Here is a 22,805-nt window from a genome sequence, read left to right as displayed (position 1 = left end):
TAGAAAGGGATCTAGAAAAGTGATCAACAATGTCACTGGCTCTCACAGGTGTAATTTACATTTGTAATTACAGTATAAGTATTTTAAATAATTATGTTTTGAGCCTACAACTGGGGTTGAAGCCTCAAATTAATACTTCTTATATACTATTTGAGTATAAAATTGGCAAAAACCTTCTTTACAACACAGGTAAAATGCCTCTAACTTTACTGAGCCTCCACAGTCTGGAGTAATTTTTTATAATCATCTGGAAATTCTAATCAGTGTTTCTCATGCCTTATATGCTGCAATTTTATCAGTGCCCACACTTGGGAATAAATTATGTGGAATTTCTAGGGCCTATCATGTTCTGGGATGTGCATGTACCTACGTGGCAAGAAAGGTTTCATCACATCCAGATGAGGTCCCCAGTAGATTCTTTAAACCACACCCATTTCTTAACAATCTGGACTCTGAAATGACAAACATTACATCTACTCTGGTTCAACATGCAAGAACTAGTCACATGACCTCACACAGCAGTGAGGTCTAGTGGAAAGAGCAGCTGAAAACCGCAGTACCTGGGCTAGAAGCCACTTTGCAGCAACAAATCTACCATGTGGAGGCGGGGCAAAATCCTTTGTTGTACGGCTATCTGGATCCGCCGGTAGGTGAGTATCAATGAATATAAATTCCATATTCTGAATCACAATGTGAATAGAGAGGTAAATAGAAAGTATCAAGTTCCATATTTTGACACTAGATAGGCCCAACATTAAAAATGTTTTAAAAAATATTTTAAAGAAATTTAAAGGAAATAAATAAAAATAAATCTGGAATCTAGAAAAAGAAAGACAAATAATTCGCTGAAATATAGCAGTACGTGACCCTACATTTCATAATTATTTATCCACATTAGTCAACTATAGGAAAAAAGGTTTTTTACAAACTTTAGACATTTATATGCTCTGGCATTGAATAACCATTACCTGGAAATGCTATTGTTTTTCTGCCAACATTTGGTTAGCAGAAGGTTCAACTGTAATGTACCCAAAATGTTGAATTCTTTAATAAAAACTTCGTAATAGAAAGTTTGGGTTTAATATTTTAAATGTCATGACTAAATTTAAATGAATTCATACCAGAGTTGATCATTAGAAATCAGTTTAAGAATAATAATATTACATTTTCTAAAATGCTAAGAAATAAAATTGATTACCTCGAGAGGGAAGTATTTCGAACAAGAAAAATTCATTTGATGAGAAGATTACCAAAAACAAAACATGTAAAACAGTAATTAGGTTCATCACAGCACCTGTCTATCAAATATGAACTGCTTTAAAAATCATAGGTCTAAATAATCATGAGAATAAGTAAATTATGCACATCTTGTTACAGTTTAAATATCTAGCACATCTTTCCTACCGTGAAGACTCTTTAATTAAACTTCCTTATCTTGTAGTAAAACTATCCTATTGTCTGAAAAAACAAAAATGTTGCCGCTCCAAAAAATGTTATTGGCACAGTCAAATTTCTTTAACTTGCCACTATTTTCTAATCATGTTTCAACATGTTACAACTTGGAAAGAATGGTTGATATTAAACCACCACTATGTATACAACACAACCATTATTAAAGACACACACACACACACACACACACACACACACATTCTTAAAACTGAAAACTGAAATTCATATATTCCAATTTGTTTACTAAAACTTTATTTCCTTAGAGAAGTTTAAGGTTCACAGAAAAATTGAGGGGGAGGTAGAGATTTCCCATATACCCCTTGCATAGCCTACCCCATTATTAACATCCCTCAACAGAGGGGTACATTTGTTACAGTTGATGAGCCTGCATTGATACATAACTTCCATAGTTTACATTATAGTTCACTCTTAAATGTTATACACTTAAACAAATGTATAATGACATGCATCTGTCATTATGTCAACATACAAAGTAGTTTGTCCCAAAATTCCTCTGGGATCCACCTATTATCCATCCCTGAGCCTTCTCCCAAACCCTGGTAAGTAACTCATCTATAGTCACCATAGTTTTGCCTTTTTCGGGATGTCATATGGTTGGAATTATACAGTATGCAACCCTTTTTGACTGTCTTCTTTTGCTTAATAATATGCGTTTCAAATTCCCTACATGTCTCATCATGGCTGATACCTCATTGTGTTTTAGTGCTGCCTACTATTCTATTGTCTGGATGTACTACAGTTTATTGAACCGTTCACCTATCGTGGGGCATCTTGGTTGTTCCCAACTTTTAGCAATTATGAATAAAGCTTCCATAAACATCTGTGTGTAGATTTTTTGGTGGCTATATGGTTTCAGCTCAATTGGGTAAATACAGAGGAGTGTGATTGCCGAAATATGGTTAGATTATGTTTATGTATGTAAGAAACCACCAGACTGTCCTAAATCCCCATAGAATTGACATATTGAAAACACTGAATATTCCTATCCATGAACATGGAATATTTCTCTATTTATTTAGTTATTCTTGGATTTTTTTCATCAGCTTTGAAGTTATCCTTATATAAATGTGGTACATATTTTGTTAGATTTATCCCTAGTATTTCATTTTGGAGATGCTAATGTTAATATTAATGTGTTTCGTTTTCACTAACATATAATTTACATATAATATTGTGTAATTTTAAGGTAGACAATAGATTGACTTAATACATTTTTATATTGTGATATGAATACCACCACAGATTTAATTAACACCTGTATCATGTCATATAATTATTTTTCTTTTTTTGTGGTGAGAATGCTTTTTTTTTTTGAGAGGGGTAGAGGGGCAGAGGGAGAGGGAGACAAAGAATCTTAAGCAGGCTTCACATCCAGCACAGAGCCCAAGGCAGGGCTTGATCTCACAACCTTGAGATCATGACTTTCAGATCACAACCTGAGTCGAAATCAAGAGTCCAACACTAAACCAACTGAGCCAACAAGGTGTCCCTGTGGTAACAACATTTAAGATCTATTTTATTAGCAACTTTGGGGTATACAATACAGTATTTTTGACCATACTTACTATGCTGTACATTAAATCTTCAAAACATATTCATCTTCTAGTTACAAGTTTATGCCCTTTAACAACATCTCCCCAATTCCCCAACCTCCAGCTCCTGGTAACCACTGCCCCTTTATCTGTTTATACAAGTTTGGCTGTTTTATATTCCATACATAAGTGATACCATAGAATATTTGTTTTGGTTGCCTGGCTTATCTCAATAAGCATGATATTTCCAAAGTCCATCCATGTTGTCAGGAATGGAAGAATTTCCCTCTTTCTCATGTCTGAAAAATATTCCATTGTATATGTATATGTATACACACACATTATAGCTTTTTTTACCTATTTATCTGTTGATAGACATAGGTTATTTCCATATTTTGGTTACTGTCAATAATACTTCAATAAACATGGAAGTATAGATATCTTTATAATATCTTGTTCATATTTCCTTTAGATGTATACCCAGAATTTGATTGCTGCATCATATGCTAGATCTATTTTTAATTTTTTGAGGAAACTCCATACTGTTTTAAGTAGTAGCTGCACCTTCTCATCAACATCCCCATCAACAGTGGACCAGGGTTCCCTTTTCTCCACACCCTCACCAACACTTGTTATCTCTTATCTTCTTGATAACAACCATTCTAACAGGTGTGAGATGATATCTCACTGTGGTTTTAATTTGCACTTCCTGGATGATTTAAGTGATGTTGAGCATTGTTTTCTTTCTTTCTTGGCCATCTGGATGTATTCTTTGAAAAAAAAATGTTTATGCAGTTCTCCTGTCCCTTTTTTTAAAGTTTGCTTATTTTGAGAAAAAAAGAGCAAGTGGGGGAGGAGCAAAGAGAGAGAGAGAGGGAGAGAGGGAATTTCAGGTAGGTTCCATGCTGTCAGCACAGAGCTCAGTGCAGGGCTCAGTCTCACAAACCCTGAGATCGTGACCTGAACCAAAATCAAAAGTCAGATGCTTAATCAACTGAGACATCCAGGTGCCTCAGCTTCTTTAATTTTTACTTACAATTTAAAATATAATACATAACGAAGCCCCAAGTACAGGTCAATAAAGAGGAACAATACAATTTAAAGAATTTGAGATCAGGTATTTTGAAAAAAAGAATTCAAATAGCTTACATTATTGTAAAATATAGGGCTATATATCCTAAACTATCCATTGGTTAAGGGACATCCATAAATCATTTCACAATTTGAGATATCAAGCTAAAAGTATGCTATTAATATAAATGTTAAAACTGCTTGTGGAACATTTGCTAGATAAATATAAATTGAATATCTCAATGGCTTTGGGTAATGTGGTCATATTAACAATATTAATTTTTCCTATCCATTATTGGGAGAATTAATATTGTTAAAAGATATTGTGTTTTGAATTTCAAATTCCACTTGTTCATGGCTGGTATGCTGGAATTAAGTTGACCTTCGTACATTAATCTTATATCCTGCTGTCATTGCCTATTAGTTACAGGAGTTAGTTTGTCCGTTGTTTCAGATTTTCTTCATCTAATTTGCAGACAAAACAATTTCATTTCTTTTTTTCCTTACCTGTGTATGTTTATTTCCTTTTATTTTTTTCTTACATTAGTTAGAACTTGCAATATGATGTTGAAAAAGATTGTTAAGGGGGACAAGGGGATGGTATCCTTGACTTTTGCCTTATCTTAGTGGGCAAGCTTTGAGTTTCTCACCAGTAAGTGTGATATTAGTTGTATGTTTTTTAGATATCTTTTATCAAGTAGAGAAATATCCCTCCATTCCTAATTTACTGAGAATTTTTATCATGAATGGGTGCTGGATTTTACCAAATGCTTTTTCTGCATCTATTGATATGATCACGTGATTTTACACATACCAATTTTAAAACGAGAACAAACCTCAATAGTTGATAATTCAAAATTACTAATATCTAAACAGTATTTTTATAGGCAAAAGTGTGATCATACAGGCATCAGGATACATTGCTTGAAGTAGAGAAATTGACAAATTATTCTTATAGGGTATTTGACAATAACTATCAAAATTTAAATACACTCTCCCTTTAACTTAGCCACTCAACTCCTAGGAATTTCTGGTAAAAATAGACACACAAACATGCATAAGTGCATGTTGAATGTTGTAAAGTAGCCATATAAGATAAAAACCTAGAAATAACCTTAATGTCCATCAATGAGACATTGTTTAAATAAATTATTGTACATACATGTAATGAGTAACTTTATGGCTATATAAAGGAGTATGATAGGGGTGCCTGGGTGGCTCAGTTGGTTAATCATTAGACTCTTGATTTCAGCTCAGGTCATGATCTCACAGTTCATGGGTTCAAGCTCCATGTGGAGTTCTGTGCTGACAGCACAGAGCCTACTTGGGATTCTCTCTCTCTCTCTCTCTCTCTCTCTCTCTCTCTCTCTCTCATCTGTCAAAATAAATAAACTCTAAAAAAAATCTAAGAAAAATAAAAGAATATGATAAAATCTGTATGCTAAATTGCAAACATGAAAAATATAGAAAGTTAATAAAACAAAGCACAATAACACAAAATCCTCCCATTAGTAAGTAATTGTGTTTGTATGAATGTGTGCCTATAGAAAATTTCTGCAAGAGTGGGAGTGAAACTGAGTGGCCTGGGAGAGGGAGGTACACAATATGCACTCCCTTCTCTGTCATTTAGTTGTTCTCCTCCACATTATTTTTGTAAGATTTTAAATTTTAAAGAAAATATTTAAAAACGGATACCATTTATAACATCTTTACAAAATATTTTCCTTCCTTTCACACTTAGCTAACAAATGATGATATTTTTCCTCAATTCCTTCAAAATAGTAAATTACAACAGTATAGAAAGATATTTATATTTAGAAGAGAAAGTATAATCATTTTTCTTAATAGGCAATTAGTTTTAACCTCCTTAGAGATAAAAGGATCTGATATTCTTTTAATATAAAAAGCATCTATTTAACCTATGTAATTAGCTCTCTCTAGGTATAAATCAGAAATCTAAGTAACATAATTGGACTTTGAACCTAAGTATTTTAGTCTTCATCATTTAAAGACATTGGTGTAGGAGACGTTAAGTTCTATCTAAAATACCTCTTTAAATGTTACCTTCTTCATAAATTATCCAGTTTTTCCTTTCTTCCAAGGTCTCCACTATCCTCTTGTTTATTTTGGAAACCATACTTCATTAACAATATTTGAACCCTCCTTTGTTGTTATTTTTTTCTAATCTTACTGTCTTCCCTCCACTAACAGATATTCATGAAACAAGAATTGAATGGCAGAGAAAATGGCTTATTTGTGAATGAATTCCTGATGATCATCATCCACAGTATGCAATCAACTGAGTTTTTTCTATCCCCCATGTCATTCCAGTGTAGGCTTCTTGTGGTTGGCTGCTCATACTGCCCTCCTCTATTAACCAGCATAACTCAAACCCTGTTCTCGCAACTGAAATCTCGGTCTCAGGAGACTTAGAAGTAGACACAGACGTACATTAATTAAAATCTTCTTTACAAACTTTAAAGCCAGTATTATGGGATGCAGAGCTGGAAAACTCCACTTAGACCCAGCCTTTCCTTCCTTCAAACACAAGAAGTAGCTAAGCTAAGCTAAGCAGAAGAAGCATAGAAGTCTTTGGGCCCACCGGGGAAATAAGAGCTATCTGAAAAGACAGAAAAGTAATATAACTAATCACAAATGACAGTCTTAGAGGAGGCATTTTAGTACACGTGAATACTTCTCATATATTTTGAACTATTTGGTCTGAAGCCTTCTTCTCTAGGCATAAAGATATTGGTAGTGGTAAAAGATATAAACTAGAAAATCATTAAAGGGAGTGAATTTGTTCAAAATATAGCCTAATAACCTCCAGGAGAGCAAATATGTTTATTTCCTTGCTATTTCCCTGAAGTAGCTGTCTCTCACATTTTTCCCAACACAAATATGGCATATTGTTCCCATTCTCTCCATTCTCAACTGGCAAAATCATATAATTATCTCTTTGTACTTGAAAAAGAAAGTAACCTGAAATTTCATCTAAGTCAGAAGTCAACATTTATTTTTTCCAAATATTGTGTCAACTTCAGCTCAACCTTAAGTTATTAAATATATAAACAAATTACTATAATACGGGTAGATAAAAAGTATTTTGAATGTGCCATAGGCACAATGATAAAGGAGAATTTAATTCTTCCTTGTGCTGGGACACGTGTCAGAGAGAGCTGGATAGAGATTTCTCAATAATTAATGTTTATTGAGTGCTTACACTGTGAAAAGGGCTTTACACAAATTGTGTCTTTAATTTTCACAAAACAAAGGGAAATAGATAGTACAATTATCATCTCTATTTTATAAACAAGAAAACTGAGTCTTGGGGAGTTTAGTATGCTCAAAGTCATTCTGCCACCAAGAGATGGAGACAAACTTCAAAGCCAGCCAGTTTAATTTCAAGTAACATACCAATAACCATCATGCTAAAAGCCTCCTCATTCATGGAGTGTTTACCAGAACAAAGGAATAAATGGACAGAACATTTCCCCAGGAAAAAATCTGAGACATAAGAAGAGTCTATGATTATAAAATATATTAACATGTTTAAAGGAAAAAATTAGCAGTGACTAACCTTTTCACAATGCCTACTCGGTATGGATCACACCCTGTTCTAATCGCTTTGTATAGTAACTCATTAATCCTTAAATCAGCATCATCAGAAAATACCATTTTTATCATTCCTACTTTAAAGAGAACTGAAGTACAGAGAATTTAATTGACCTCCTCAAGATCGCACAGCTAGCAGATTGGGGCTAGACTGAAGTCTGGCAGTCCAGTTCTGGCCTCTGTGTTCTGTTACATCACTCCACACAATGAATTGCCTGCAGTGGTAAGACTGCAATGTGTCACCAGGAGAGAGTTCCAGAGGAGGCTGTAAAGCTGCCTGGGTCCTGTTACAAGGGACTATGCCAAAGATTTTGGACTGTAATCAACAAGCCCCTGATTTTCAGCAGAAGTGGGGATAATATGATAGTAATGATGTTCTGTGCTGTGTATTTGAAAGTATAATCACTGTTGTCTTATTTTTATATTTGAGAAACATGCTTTTTGTTTTTGCAATGCAGAGCATTGGAAGTAAAACTTGACCACATTATAATGATTGCTAAAAATGTTCAGTCTAATGAATTAAATTTTCTTCTTATGAGAGGTTCTCCAGTATCTAGGGATTATATCCTCTGGAAGGTGATATCAGAATAGAGAATCCAAGAATTACATATTCAGCCAAAAGAATGTGGATTAAATTCTACGTTAGGCAAAAGTAACTCAGCAATTTTTTTAAAGGTACATCAGAGTTGTAATAAAATTATTTATCATCTATAAAATGTATAGAAGAGTGTCTCACTTATATAATATGTTTTATAAGTACTAAATATTATGTTTCAAAAATATTACAATATAATAAGCAACAAATTTTGCAACCTCAATAACTAGAATAAATGTCCATGTATACATATATATATATATACACACACACACATATATATACACATCTGTTTAATATATGCCTATGTATATGTGTATATATATATGTGTGTGTGTGTGTGTGTGTGTGTATATATATATATATATATAGCATTAGAAAACCTTGAGAAATAAATGAAACATGATTAACTTTAGGTATTATCTGTGTTTTAAGAAGAGTTACACTAATTCACTATCCAAAATACTATTACCTCTTTTTAAGTGCAATTAATATTAAAAAATAATATAAACTATAGACTTTGGATGACAACGATGTGTCAGTGTAAGTTTCTCAAATATAACAAAGGTACCGTCCTGGTGGGAGTTGTTGACAACGGAGGAGTTCGTGCAAATGTGGGGACAGAGGGTATATAGACATTTTCTGTAACTTTTGCTCAGAATTGCTGCAAAACCAAAAAAAAAAAAAAGTGTTGCAAAACCTCTAGATACTAACTGAAAGATCTATCGGTAGTGAGGTACTTAAATGGTTATATAAACATCTACTTATAAATGTATAAAAAATTACATGTTCGCAAACATATAATTAATTTGTAATTGTAAAAAGGAATGTGTATACAAAAAAATAAACGATTTCAAATCCTCAATTTGTCCCTTTTATCTAGCTAGCTACCATCTTTCTATACATAATCTGAAGCAGAATATCCAGAATCTTAGAGCTTCCGTTTTTGATTCTATAGAAGGACCATAATAGGCTTTAGTATAAAACTTTTGGAATGTTGTAAAAAATAAATAAATTTAAATCACTTAGTAAAAACTTTGCCTGTATTAAGTGTGTAATAAATGCCGGATTTCATTCTCCCTAGGACAATATCAACACATTTATATACTCCACAGGCTAAATCTTACATAAGTACAAGAAGCATTATTTTAAAATAATTATAAGTTCAATTCTATTCAACAAACATTTTTGAGACTCTACTATAAATAAGTCCTGTGATTGAATCTTTCCGTTATGGATATTTCAGCATTATAACAATGGAAATATAAATATCAGAGTCATATATTTAATAATTATATAAGGAAATTCAGATTTTCTTTTAAAAATGGCCTTTAACATTATGAATTCTAAAAGTGCATAGTTAAAATAGAAGAGTTTTAGGACTCACATTCCTTTGATATCTGTTTTAATAAATAGTATTTTATATTAGCTTCATCATTCTTTTATATAATGCCTTTTTACAGGGCCCAAAGCATTTCCTTTTTGATGCTTTTTCAACCTTTGGTGTAAATGGAGCAGAAATTAACATGGCTAGATTTGTCCTATAATAACTTCTTCAACCTTACTGCTTTGTTATGCCAAAACTTTTTTTTTTTTTTAATATCAGCAGCATCCATTGATTGGTGCCTGAAACACTGATCTAGAAATAGTGTTAATTATCTGCAGCTGCACAGGCAGCAAAGGGAGCATAAAACACTAGGCTTCTTGCTCGCAGTGTACGAAAACAGGGAAACAAAGACTCTCAGCTGTAAGCGTCCCCAGAGCTGCTCCCCATGATAACAATATAAAGTGGGTCATTTTCCAAACCTGGCAAACTCATCATATATTTTATACTAAGCATCTAAATTTTAGAAAACATGTTGCAGCTTAAGTTTCTCTCCTTATTCATAACACTCTTTTGTTGTAATTGGTGATGATAATGGTAACAAAACCAACACAAGCACACAGGTAACAGTTGCTTGAGACAAATTCTTCATGAGACAAATATCCAAACATATGATTTTGAACATGACTTACTTGGAGAGTTTACAACCTTCTCCACACTGGCAATAGTGTTCACAGTTAGTGTAAAATACATCATGAACCTCCTGATCAGTCTATTTTTCTGATATCAAAGATACATATCGTGATTTAAAACACTAGCAATTATTTCAATTGTTTACAAACCTAAGGCAAAGGTCTACCAGTTTCCTAAAGCTAATTGTTAGAGGCTCATTTCTCCTTCATATTTTCATATCCTCCTCTCCCTTTTCTGCTGGCAAGTATTTGTTTATGCAATCAATAAATTTATTATTAAAGTAAAATTTGTATATAACATTATATAATTTTCAGATATACAAAATTATACATCGATACCTATATACACCACAAAGTAATCACCACTAAGTCTAGTTACCATTCATCACCACACAGTAAGTCCCCTTCACCCTATTAGGTAATCATCAATCTGCTCTCTGTATCTATGAGTTTGTTTTTGTATTGTTTTGTTCATTCATTTGTTTTGTTTTGTTAAGATTCTATATATGAGTGAAATCATACAGGATTTATTTTTCTCCATCTGATTTATTTCACTTAGAATAACACCCATGCTATGGTAGAATTATGCCAATATTTCATTCATCTAATGGCTGAATAGTGTTCCTGTGTGTGTGTGTGTGCGTGTGTGTGTGTGTGTGTGTGCGCGCGCGCATGTGCGTGACATCCTTTTTATCCATTTACCCATCAATGGCACTTAGGATGTTTCTATATCTTGGCTATTGTAATAATGCTGCAATGAACATGGATATGCATCCATCTTTTCAAATTATTGTTTTCATACTCTTCAGATAAATACCCAGAGGTGGAATAGCTACATCATACAGTAGATCTACTCTTAATTATTTGAAAAATAATTGAAAAGTTTCCATACTGTGTTCACAAGGGCAACAACCATTGACATTGCCACTGTTTCCTTTTCTCCACATCCTCTCCAACACTGCTATTTCTTGTGTTTTTGATAATAGCCCTTCTAACAAGTGTGAGGTGATATCTCATTGTGATTTTGATTTGCATTTACCTAATAACTAGTTATGATGAAAATTTCTTCACATGTCTGTTGGTCATCTGTATGTCTTCTTTGGAAAAATCTCTATTCAGATCCTCTGCCCATTTTTAAATTAGGTCTTTTTTTATTGTTTATTTTTTTGAGTTTTTTTATATATTTTAGATATTAATCCCTTATAGGATAAATGACTTGCAAATGTCTTATTTGATGATTTCCTTTGCTTTGCAGAAGTTTTTCGTTTTAATGTCGCCCCATTTCTTTATTTTTGCTTTTGTTTCCCCTGTCTTTGGAGTCAGGTCCACAAACACACCACTAAGATCAATGTCCAGGAACTTCCCACCATGTTTTCTTGTGGGAATTTTATGATTTCACTTCTTCCATTCAAGTCATTAATCTATTTTGAGTTAATTTATGTATATGGTATAAGATAGTCATTTAGTTTCATTCTTTTGCATGTGGCTCTCCAGTTTTCCCAGTACCATTTATCAAAGACACTATCCATTCATTCTCTGTTTTATGTTCTTGACTCCTTTGTTGTAAATTAATTGTTCATACATGAGGGGGGTTATTTCTGGGCCCTCAATTATGTTCCATTGATCTGTGAGTCCATACTATACTGTTTTGATTACTATAGCTTTGTAGTATACTTGAAATCAGGGAGTATAATACGTCAGTCTTGTTCTTCTTTCTCAAGATTATTTTGACCATTTGGGGTCTTTTGTGTTACCATACAAATTTTAGAATTGTCATTTCTGTGAAAATGCCATTGGAATTTTCATAAGGATTCCACTAAACCTGAAGATTGTTTAGAATAATATGGGCTATTTAACAATATAAATATTCCACTTGATGAGCACAGAATACCTTTCCATTTTTTCTATCTTTGTCACGTTCTTTTATCAGTGTCTTACAATTGCCAGAACACAGGTCTTTCACCTCCTTGGTAAACTCATTCCTAGCCAACTATAATCTTTTCAAATCAATTGTAAATGAGATTGTTTTCTTAATTTTCTTAATTTCTCTTTCTGATAGATTATTATTAGTGTATAGAAATGCAACACATTTCTGTATATTGATTTTGTATCCTACAACTTTACTAAATTTTTTAGCTATAATTTTTTTGGTAAAAACTTCAGAGTATATATATATATATATATATATATATATATACATATATATATATATATATATATATGTATATATATATATAGTCTGTATCATTTGCAGATAGTGACATTTTTACTTATTTCCTTCTAATTTGGATTGATTTTACTTCTTTTTGTTGCCTTATTGCCGTGGCTAGGACTTCCAATACTATGTTGAATGAAAGTGAGAATAAGAATCCTTGTCTTATTACTTATCTTAAGGAAAGACTTTCAGTTTTTTACCATTGAGTATGATGTGAGTTGTGGGTTTATCATAGATAGCCTTTATTTTGTTCAGGCATATTCCCTCTATATATCTGCTTTGTTGAGAGTTTTTATAATAAATGAATGTTGATTGTTAACAAATGTATGGTTTCGTTTGGTTTTGCATATACTGAGATAATCGTATGATTTTTGTTCTTTTTGTTAATGTGGTGTATTATGTTGATTAATCTGTGGATGTTGAAGCATCCTGGCAACATAGGAATAAATCCCACTTGATCATGGTGAAAAATCCTTTTAATGTATCGTGTCATTTGTTTTGTTAATATTTGGTTGAGGATGTTTTCATCTATGCTCATGAAGAATATTGTGTGTGCATGTGTGTGTGCATGTGCGTGTGTGTGTGTGTGTGTGTGTGTGTGTTTCTCTGGTTTTTTCTTTGGTTTTGGCAGTAAGGTAATTCTAGACTCATAAAATTAGTTTGGGAGCATTCTTTCCTCTCCAATTGTTTGGAAGACTTTGAGAAGAACAGGTATTAACTTCTTGAATATTTGCTAGAATTCACTAGTGAAATCATCTGGTTCTGTACTTTTGTCTGGTTGGGGATTTTTGGTTTCTGATTCAATCTCCTTACTAGAAATTAGTCTATTCATATTTTCTATTTCTTCATAATTCAGTCTTAGAGTATTGTGTATTTCTAGAAATTTATCTATTTTGTCTAGGTTGTCCAATTTGTTGGTATAAAATTATTTGTAGTATTTTTATGAACCTTTGTATTCCGATGGTATCAATTTTAACTTCTCTTTTATTTCTGATTTTATTTATTTGAGGCCCCCAGAGAGAGTCCCAGCAACTTCTTGTCTATCCAGCAGATACTTTAAGATCAGTAATTGGGTCTTCTTCACATATGTTCTAGGTTATTTTCAAACTGTTGTTTTTGTGCTGGATCCCAGGACAAGGGATTCTGTGTTCTCCATTCCCTATAGTTCTATGGTTTTCCTGGATTAATTCCCACTGGTTTTCAAGGCAAGGCATTTGGGTCGTCATCTGTCCTGTGAAGGATCTAAGCATTGGGGTGCCTGATGTAGAGCACAGACCCTTAACTTCTCAGGGAAAAGTCCCATACTTTTGAGATCCATCCTGATTACGGATTGCTGTTCCTGTTGTGTTTTTTTTCCCCCAACATGCCTTTTTCTCCTTTGTTGTAGAGGCTCTGTTCATTCAGTTTTTAGGTCTTTTTCAGAGGAAATTATTCCATATGTAGTTATAAATTTGTTGTGTCCATGAGAAGAGGTAAATTCAGGATTTTCCTACACTGTCTCTTGAACACATCTTTCTCAATAAATTTATTTAAAGATATTTGTTGATTGGCTCCTATGTCCTTCCCAGACTATCTCCAACAAATACTCACAAGGCGCACAGAAAAAAAACTTCAGACTTAGATTATCTAGGTTGACCAGTTCAATTGATCAAACTACCCAATTTTCCTCTCTAACATTCAAAAAGAAAAGCTCTTTTCATACATTATTCAAAGAACGATATACTAACCAGTATGTCAAGTCACATATAAAATTGTAAGTAAGACATAGACCTTACCTTCATGAGCTTCCTGTCACTTGCAGGAGATTCATGTTACACAATTTATTACAAATGTAATGAGTATTTAAAAATGAGAAGCGCAGGGTTCTAAGGTAATGGAAAAATGGATGTTTTATCTAGTTTCAGGAGGGCGGGAGAATTAGGAAAACCTCTTTAAACAATGACATTCGCCCTACAGAAGCAAACAAGAAATTTCATCTTCTCTTTTATGAGATCAAGAAAAAAGAAAGGTGTTCTTATAAATAAAAACAATAGTAATTTCTAATCTAAACTATGTAAATGGTCAAAATTGATTAATTAAGCCTGTTTTCCTTGTTTCCCATACCCCATCCCCAAAGTGCACACACCCCAGATTTAAGACTTGCTTTATTTACATTAGCCACCTTTATTGATCAAACTTCTTGGCAAAACTCTCCTTCCCTAAGTATTGTATAAACATTCACTATGTACCTACATCCTCAAAGCAAATAAAGCATATCAAATATTAATCTTAAAATCAATTCTTTGGAACTAGCTATTTATTTATTGAATATAGTGTGTACTGAGTGCAAATTTTATAATAGTTTATCAGAAATAGAACAGGACTAAACAGTATTTACATAAAACACTTTGAAGTCCACTTACTTAAAGCACAGTAGACTCCCCCACTGCCCCAGCTTATCACTATACCAAAGGCAGAGTTGGCAATGGTTCTCCTTTTAAAACATTGCACCTGTTTATATTAAGAAATACTCTAGCTTTTGTTCTGAGTCTTTATCACATTAAGGAAGTTTCTTTTTGTCTGTAGTTATATCTTTGTTGAATAAGAGAAGCAGTGAGACAGAATAGTTGTAAAAAACATGGACTTTGGTGTCAGCAAACACAGACTGGAATCAATGCTCTGAAAATTCGCAGCTTTGTGATATTGAATCAGTTACTTTAACCTCTCCTGGCTTCAGTGTTCAGCGATTGTGGAAAGGAGAGAGTCTCTCTGCCCTGGGCATGAGATGAACTGTGAGTGAAGACTTCAGTTGCTCTTTGACTTGGTCCAGGGAGCCCGAGGGGGGGGGGGGGAGGGGAGGGGGGGCAGGAAATGGCCAATGAGGTGTTAACTTTAACTGTGTGTTAAATGAAAACCTTTCCCAGGGTCTCTGACACTTGTGATAAAACAGTTTTTGCTTTTATGAAATAAATTGACTAAGTCTCTGAAACTTAAGTGAGGGATTACACATGAATGTATTTCAACACCAGCCTCCTGCTGATTTCTCAAGTAAAAATCAACTCTCTCCTAACTCTCCATACATACATTTGCATACTAATATTTAAATTTTTGTGACTAATTAATGTGAGTCCAAGCAATCCAGAAACTTTGGAATCCTAGGGAAATAAATAGAAAAATAAAATTCTGGCCCAATGTTTTGGTATTTCTTTATAAAGGTAACATAGAGGACATGCTTGAGTGTGGAACATATTGCTGTTAACTCTGCTTTGCCATGCTGTGCCCTCCCACAGCATATTGACTTTATAGCAACATTATTTCTTAGAAGCCTTTTATACTTTGCATTCCCAGACTTGCTGTCTTTCTTCCTCTTACTTACTTCTGCAAGTATATTATTGGTATGCCATGATTCTTTGTCCCAAGTGAACTTATTCCTAAACTCTTTATCTTGGCTCCATTAGCCAACCTGTCTTGGCATTTGAAATCTCCCACAATAGATGTGGCATGATGGAATAAATTCCTCCTCTACTCCATTCAGCTGGTTATAAAAGGCTTTATGCATATATGCTTTCAAACTAATACGAAAAGTCAACAAAACTTAAAGTTTGTCATTTTCTAGAAATTCTACTTACATTCTTATTCTCTAAAGTCTTTATTCTCTGTTGGTATGTTTGAATAAAGACTTTAGAGTAAGGACACTAAAATAAAAATGCAATTAATCTCTGAACATACCCAGACAGTGAAATTCCCTTGCTCATTTGACGTAAAAGCAGTACAGTCCCAATGTCACAAAAGAGAGTGTTCCCATAAAGAGAATTCTTTTAAAAGTAATAAAGGGGATAGATACACCTGCTTACTTCAGTCAGTTACCTGTGATTTCACTTTTGGTTGTGCCATGTTTCAATACTTAAGACAGCATGAAACTACACAGGCTGTTTCTAAATTACTGATCCTTCTCAAAATAGAGCTTATCTGACAGAAGGAGTGATATCGTTATAACACAACATTTAAAACTCTTTCTTCTCTTGAAATTTTGTGCCAGCTTCCAGACTACAAGGACTCTACCAGTATGAGTGCTTCCTTAAAGGTAGGTGTCCTGAAGGGTTCCAGGTCCATATCTCTATACTGTGACTTTTTCTTTTTTAATGAACATCAATCATTTGTTTCATTTTTTCTTTGTCTTGTTTATTATTATTATTATTATTATTATTATTATTATTATTATTTGCCCTTTAACTTTGTTTCCAATTCTTCTTTGAGGAAAATAGGCATAAGCGTAAATATTTAGAGGGTACCAAAATGGTACTTACTCCTTAAAGTTGAAAAAGTGTGAGTATGCAGATATAGTACTTCAATCTTCACAAACTCCTCTTTATTTAATAATATATGCCTAAATTCTATAATCCATAGTAATTCTGATTGATTAGTGTTTAACCCAAGTGAATCATAATGATATTAACCAATCTTCTGAAATTGTTTCAATAAAACTCTGGATATAAGCTTAGCAGACATTGCCAAATATTTACATTCTGCAGTTATTCATAGTAAGGAATACTGTTCAATCAGTGAAATTTAATTTAATAATGTTTACCTGTGTGTAAGCCTCCGGTGACTAATGCAGACTGCAGTCTGAGAATCTTGAGCAATGCATACTTTATGCCGACTACATTTCATCTTTGAGCATGGATCTTTGGCTGGATCTAAAGCTAAAAAAAGTTCAGAAAATATTAAGATACGTTTCAATAAAATGGAGGTATCTCATCTCATCAAACGATTTGATCAAGAAACTTACATAGCAGTTCATCTCTAAATTTTCTTCACATTCCTACTCTTCTAAGAGATACTTCTATTTTTACCCATATAACTCAGAGTTAGTAGATGGCTGCAATTTAATCTTATTCTACTTGGAAGCTAAAATGCATGCAACCTTATGACCAAACAATGTATAATCAAAATAGAAACTTTAAGACCAAAATTTCCTATAGTCGTTACTGTCTTCTAAGCAATAAGGTGCAGAATAAAGTTGGGGCATTTTACTGTAATATCTTGTGTCAGTTGAGGATTATAATTTATACTTTTGCTTTCCCTAGATAGATGCAGGTAGGTGGACCTAAGGGAGTAAGCCCAAAAGATTCTAGTGGGCGTTAATGAGTCCTCTGATATGCAAGAAGAGTCTATAGCTGTACTAGGGGGCTGGTTGAGTGTATCCTGGTAATAATACTGAGATATTGCATTTTCATTTTTAAATTGCTTGTGCCTGATGTCTGAACCCCCATTTCTCTAGACAAAACCCCTATCTTGATGGATGCCAACACAAAGAGTGTGTGATTTGTCGGTGATATTTTAAACAAGAGTCTTATTGAGATTTAATTTGCATACAATTCATTCCATTAATGTTTAAATTCAGTGGCTTTCAGTATATTCACAACTGTGCAACTATTATCATAATCAATTTTAGAGTATTTTTTAAATGGTAATTTATTTATTTTGAGAGAGAGAGAGTGTGTGCCAGAGCATGACCAGGGGAGGGACAGAGAAAGAGGGAAAGAGAGAATTCTAAGCAGACTGCACTGTCAGCCCAGAGGCCAACTGGGGCCTCTATCCCGCGAACCTTGAGATCATGACCCGAGCCGAATCAAGAGTCAAATGCTCAACCGACTGAGTCACCCAGGCACCCCAAGTTTAGAACACTTTTATCTTCTCAAAGAAAGGATACCCTTTAGTCATCACACTCCAAGCCCCAACTCCCCCAGCTCCCTCACATCCATGAATAGTAGCACCCACTAATCTAATTTCTACAGATATGCCTATTCTTTCTTTATGTAAATAGAATTACATATATGTGGTCTTCTGTGACTGGCTTCCTTTGTTTGAAACTATGTTTTCAAGGTCCAACGATATGGTACCATGTATCACTATTTTATTCCTTTAAATTGCTGAATACCACTTCTCTATATACAGATGCCACATTTTATTTATCCATTCAAGAGTTGAGGGGAATTTTGGTTGTTTCTACCTTTTGTTTATTATGAATAATGCTGCTATTGGTAATTATTATTGGTGATGTCCGATGATATTTTGTTGTGATTTTCATGGGTGGAAAGCCAGTGAGGGAGTTGGCACAAATAAGAAAAAGGTGCTGAGTGTTCGCTTTGGGTACATGTCACAACTGAGAGAAGTAACCCATGCAAGATGAAAGCTGAAAATAAAATTCTAATGGATATAGAAAAGTGGAACCTAAGTGACCTGAAAATTTTTATTTGGAATATACAAAAGTTTTTGGTAAAGCCCTGAGCTCTTTACTGAACATGAAATGTGGATTTGAGCCAATCTTTTCAAATCTTTTTTTTTTAATTTTTTTTTAACATTTTATTTATTTTTGAGACAGAGAGAGACAGAGCATAACGGGGAGGGGCAGAGAGAGAGGGAGACACAGAATCGGAAGCAGGCTCCAGGCTCTGAGCCGTCAGCCCAGAGCCCGACGCGGGGCTCGAACTCATGGACCGCGAGATCGTGACCTGAGCCGAAGTTGGACGCTTAACCGACTGAGCCACCCAGGCGACCCTTCAAATCTTAAACCTAGAGTACACTAGAGCTAACATCTGGTGTATATATCAAATTTAGCTTTATGAATGTGTTAAATCAATAACCTAATGAAAGTGAATACGTTTTGATAACCAATAAATAAACCTAATTTCAATAAAATGCAGTTATAAATTATATAGAGAGATGCTTTTAGTCAGTCAGAGAAAGGGAAATATCATATGATTTCTCTCATATGTGGAATTTAAGAAACAAAAAAAGATGAACGTAGGGGAAGGGAAGGAAAAATAAGAAAAACAGAGAGGGAAGCAAACCATAAGAGACCTTTAAATACAGAGAACAAACCGAGGATGCTGGAGGGGTATTGGTGTGGGGATGGGCTAAATGGGTGACGGGCATTAAGGAGGACACTTGTTGGGATGAGCATCGGGTGTTATACATGAGTAGTGAATCACTGCATTCTACTCCAAAAAGCAATATTATACTGTATGTTAACTAAATTGAATTTAAATAAATTAATTAAAAATAAAAACATATTTTCTTTCTTTAAAATTACATATTTCAACTAAACTCTTGAGATTTCAAATACTCAACTCAAATTAAAAATACTAACACATATATTTGGTAAGATATTCACTAAGAGACATCTTACACCATAATAAAGTGGTCAGTACAATAACTGCATCTATTTGGAACACAAATGTTTAAATTTCTTCCATACTAAAAAAAAAAAAAAAAGTTTTTGACGGGCAATGATTAGATCAATTATAGCTTCTCTTAATTTATGAATAATTTCAAAATTTAAGATAAACAATATTAGCTATTTTATTTTCTTTTTTCAAATGTTTTTTATTCATTTTTAAGAGACAGAGAGCACGCATGAGCATGAGCAGGGGAGGGACAGAGAGCGAAAGAGACTCAGAATCTTTTTTCTTTTTAATTTTTTCATGTTTATTTCTTTTTGAGAGACAGAAAAGAAAGAGACAGAGGAAGACAGAGCACGAGCAGGGGAGAAGCAGAGAGAGAGGGAGACACTGAACCTGAAGCAGGCTCCAGGCTCTGAGTTGTCAAGCACAGAGCCCGACGCGGGGCTTGAACTCACAAACTGTGAGATCATGACCTGAGCTGAAGTCGGTCGCCTAACTGACTGTGCCACCCAGGCGCCCCAGAGGGAGACACAGAATCTTAAACAGGCCCCAGGTTCTGAGCTGTCAGCACAGAGCCCGATGTGGGGCTCAAACCCACAGACCATGAGATCATGACCTGAGCCAACATCAGATGCTCAACTGACTGAGTCACCCAGGCGCCCCTATTTTATTTTCTATGAAATGTTTAATATACTTTGTTCACCATGCAAATGAAAATTGCTAGAACATTCTAATTATACTGTAGCTGTTTAAACCATCACAAATTAGAAAACCGTCTTATTGAACTACTGTACCTTAAAACTGCATGATTTCTTGTTAGACAACATAAAGGAAAAACATACAATAACTTAGAAGGTATTAAAATCTATTGTTATTTCTAATCGTTAGTCTATTTTGAGTTTTAGTTGTTAATATCACTTTTAAATGTTGATTAAAATTAAATAATTCTGCCTAAAACAAAAACCAAAACAAAACAATGTCTTTGTACCTACCAACTGTATCTTATATTCACATGTCATACACTCATTGTGAATATATTTAACCTATGACATATTGTTCTGAAAGGGGAGTGTTTTTGTTTTGAAATACAACACTATGGTACATATGAAACTATCATGACTAATCTAACCTAGTTACACACCAAATGCAGACCATTGATAGTTATTTTTAGTCATTCTTTCTAGTTTTCTTTACCTTATACAGCATGCATTAGATAATTTTCTAAAATTCCATTACACCTCTTACATTACATCTACCTAATTAAAGACATCAGAACTCAAAAATTTGTGTATAATAAGAAGGAAATTACTGGAACAAATATAGCACATGAAAATAAATTCAATGAAAATTTTACATAAAATTCTGCATAAAGGATCAAATAAAAGAGTAGCAGTATTGGGGTGCCTCATGGGCTCAATAGGTTGAGCGCCCGGCTTTGGCTCAGGACGTGATCTCACAGTTCGTGGGTTCAGGCTCTGAGTCAGGCTCTGTGCTGCCAGCTCTGAGCTTGGAGTCTGCTTCAGATTTTGTGTCTCTTCCACTCGCACTTTGTCTCTCTGTCTCACTCTCAAAAACAAATAAAAATTAAAAAAAATTTAAGTGTAGTAGTGTCAGGAGATTCCTTGTTCAGGTGAACAAAAGAATCAAATACATAGAATCTGCACTAAGGAAAAGATCTCTGTGCATGTGATTTTAACCGTGTGTATTTTTGAGTAGAACTTACATTGTTGGCAGCTTAAAAATCATAAAATATCACACACTGTAAATACAGATGCTTGAGATTTTATTCTTGAAATCACAACAATAACATAGCCATCTTCCCCTAGACTGAAGCCCATGGATTAGACTTAATCCTGTATTTTAAAATAGCCTGGCATAAATTCATCACCTCCCTCTGTTGCTATCCTCTTCTTTCCATCTCATTCCAATTAGCGTTTCCTGTTCTATTCCACATTACTGTATTTAACTTTTTCTCAGGCATCCAGTAAAATAACGCAAGCATCCAGTAAAAAAGATTTCAGTCAGTGCACTTGAATTCATTTGGGTATATTCCTTTTGTCTTAATCTTTCATAATCTTTCTTATGGATGTGAACTAACCTGGGGATCTAACGAATACTGTTTTTGTATTGTTTTGTTTCCAAACAAAGCAGTCTGCATACTAAACAACGGCCTGATACTTTCATCTATGATGTAGTTGCATTTCATTTGTGATATAGGATTTCCCTCACTCTTCCTCCAGAATATTCGGTTTTTAGTCCAGATTCCCCCACTAATTTCTAGACCAGAGTAAGCTAGGGCATATCCAGCCTGATCCAGCTGCTTATGTGGGAGGAAGTGCCTGCACCAGCAAGGATTGGTGTGAGCAGAAAACAAATGTAAGTGTAGACAGGTATGTCAATGAAGAAAGATCTAATTCTTGAAAAGAAGTCCCTATGTAAGGGGAACTGAAAAGTAAGGACACACAATGCAGATGGCAGGTCAAGAAAACAAACGGGGACAGTGACTGAAAGGTGCTGAATTCTCAATTCAGCAGAGAAATCATTAGTATTCATATTCTGTGCAAGTGGTATTGAAAGGAAAGGCAAAAAGTGGTGTCATTAAGGTGGAAAAATAGGTTTTATTGTTACTGTCAAGAACTGAAATAAACTTTAACAGAGAAGATCGGAGCTCTTAACCTGTACAAACTGACTTCTAGAATTTAGCAGTGTTTATCCACAAAAAGCCTGGATTTTTAAATTAAGTCCTAATTATTCTAGGCTAAAGCCCTCTTAAATAATTCTGCACTTTATTTTTAGTGGGGTTAATGATGAACCAGTCACCTTAGCTAAGTCAATTTCAGAAAAAATATTTCTTAGAAACTTGACAAATACAGTAAAAACTTAACTTTCCCAATACTGATTCAGATTTTTCAAACTACTAACTTCTATATAGTCTGATAGGTTCATCTAAAAATTAAAGATTTCTGGACTAGATGATCTCCAAATTCACATTCTTTTTTCAAAGAGTGTTAGTACATTTCAGCATGCACTTTTGGCACCATAAATCCTATGTAGAATGGATCCTCCCCTCAACACATTCAGCATTCTTATTAGAAAGGAGATATATAGGAAAAGCAATTAGA

The 22,805-nt window shown here is 34.0% G+C and overlaps 1 protein-coding gene across 2 annotated transcripts in view; it reads right to left on the bottom strand.

Moving 5' to 3' along the window:
* The window catches only part of SPOCK3 (SPARC (osteonectin), cwcv and kazal like domains proteoglycan 3), a 482,169-nt gene that overhangs the window by 247,803 nt on the left and 211,561 nt on the right, over window positions 1-22,805 (bottom strand). For both annotated transcript variants that reach the window (XM_042935123.1, XM_042935124.1), the window contains exon 4: window positions 17,085-17,199. In XM_042935123.1, coding sequence (XP_042791057.1) covers window positions 17,085-17,199 — 115 coding nt within the window. The remainder of the gene's footprint in view (window positions 1-17,084; window positions 17,200-22,805) is intronic.

The sequence above is a fragment of the Panthera leo genome, chromosome B1 (assembly GCF_018350215.1).
Source record: "Panthera leo isolate Ple1 chromosome B1, P.leo_Ple1_pat1.1, whole genome shotgun sequence".
In the NCBI taxonomy this organism is placed as follows: Eukaryota; Metazoa; Chordata; class Mammalia; order Carnivora; family Felidae; genus Panthera; species Panthera leo.
The sequence above is the reverse complement of the archived record's forward strand: the minus strand, read 5'-3'. Positions and strand labels throughout refer to the sequence as shown.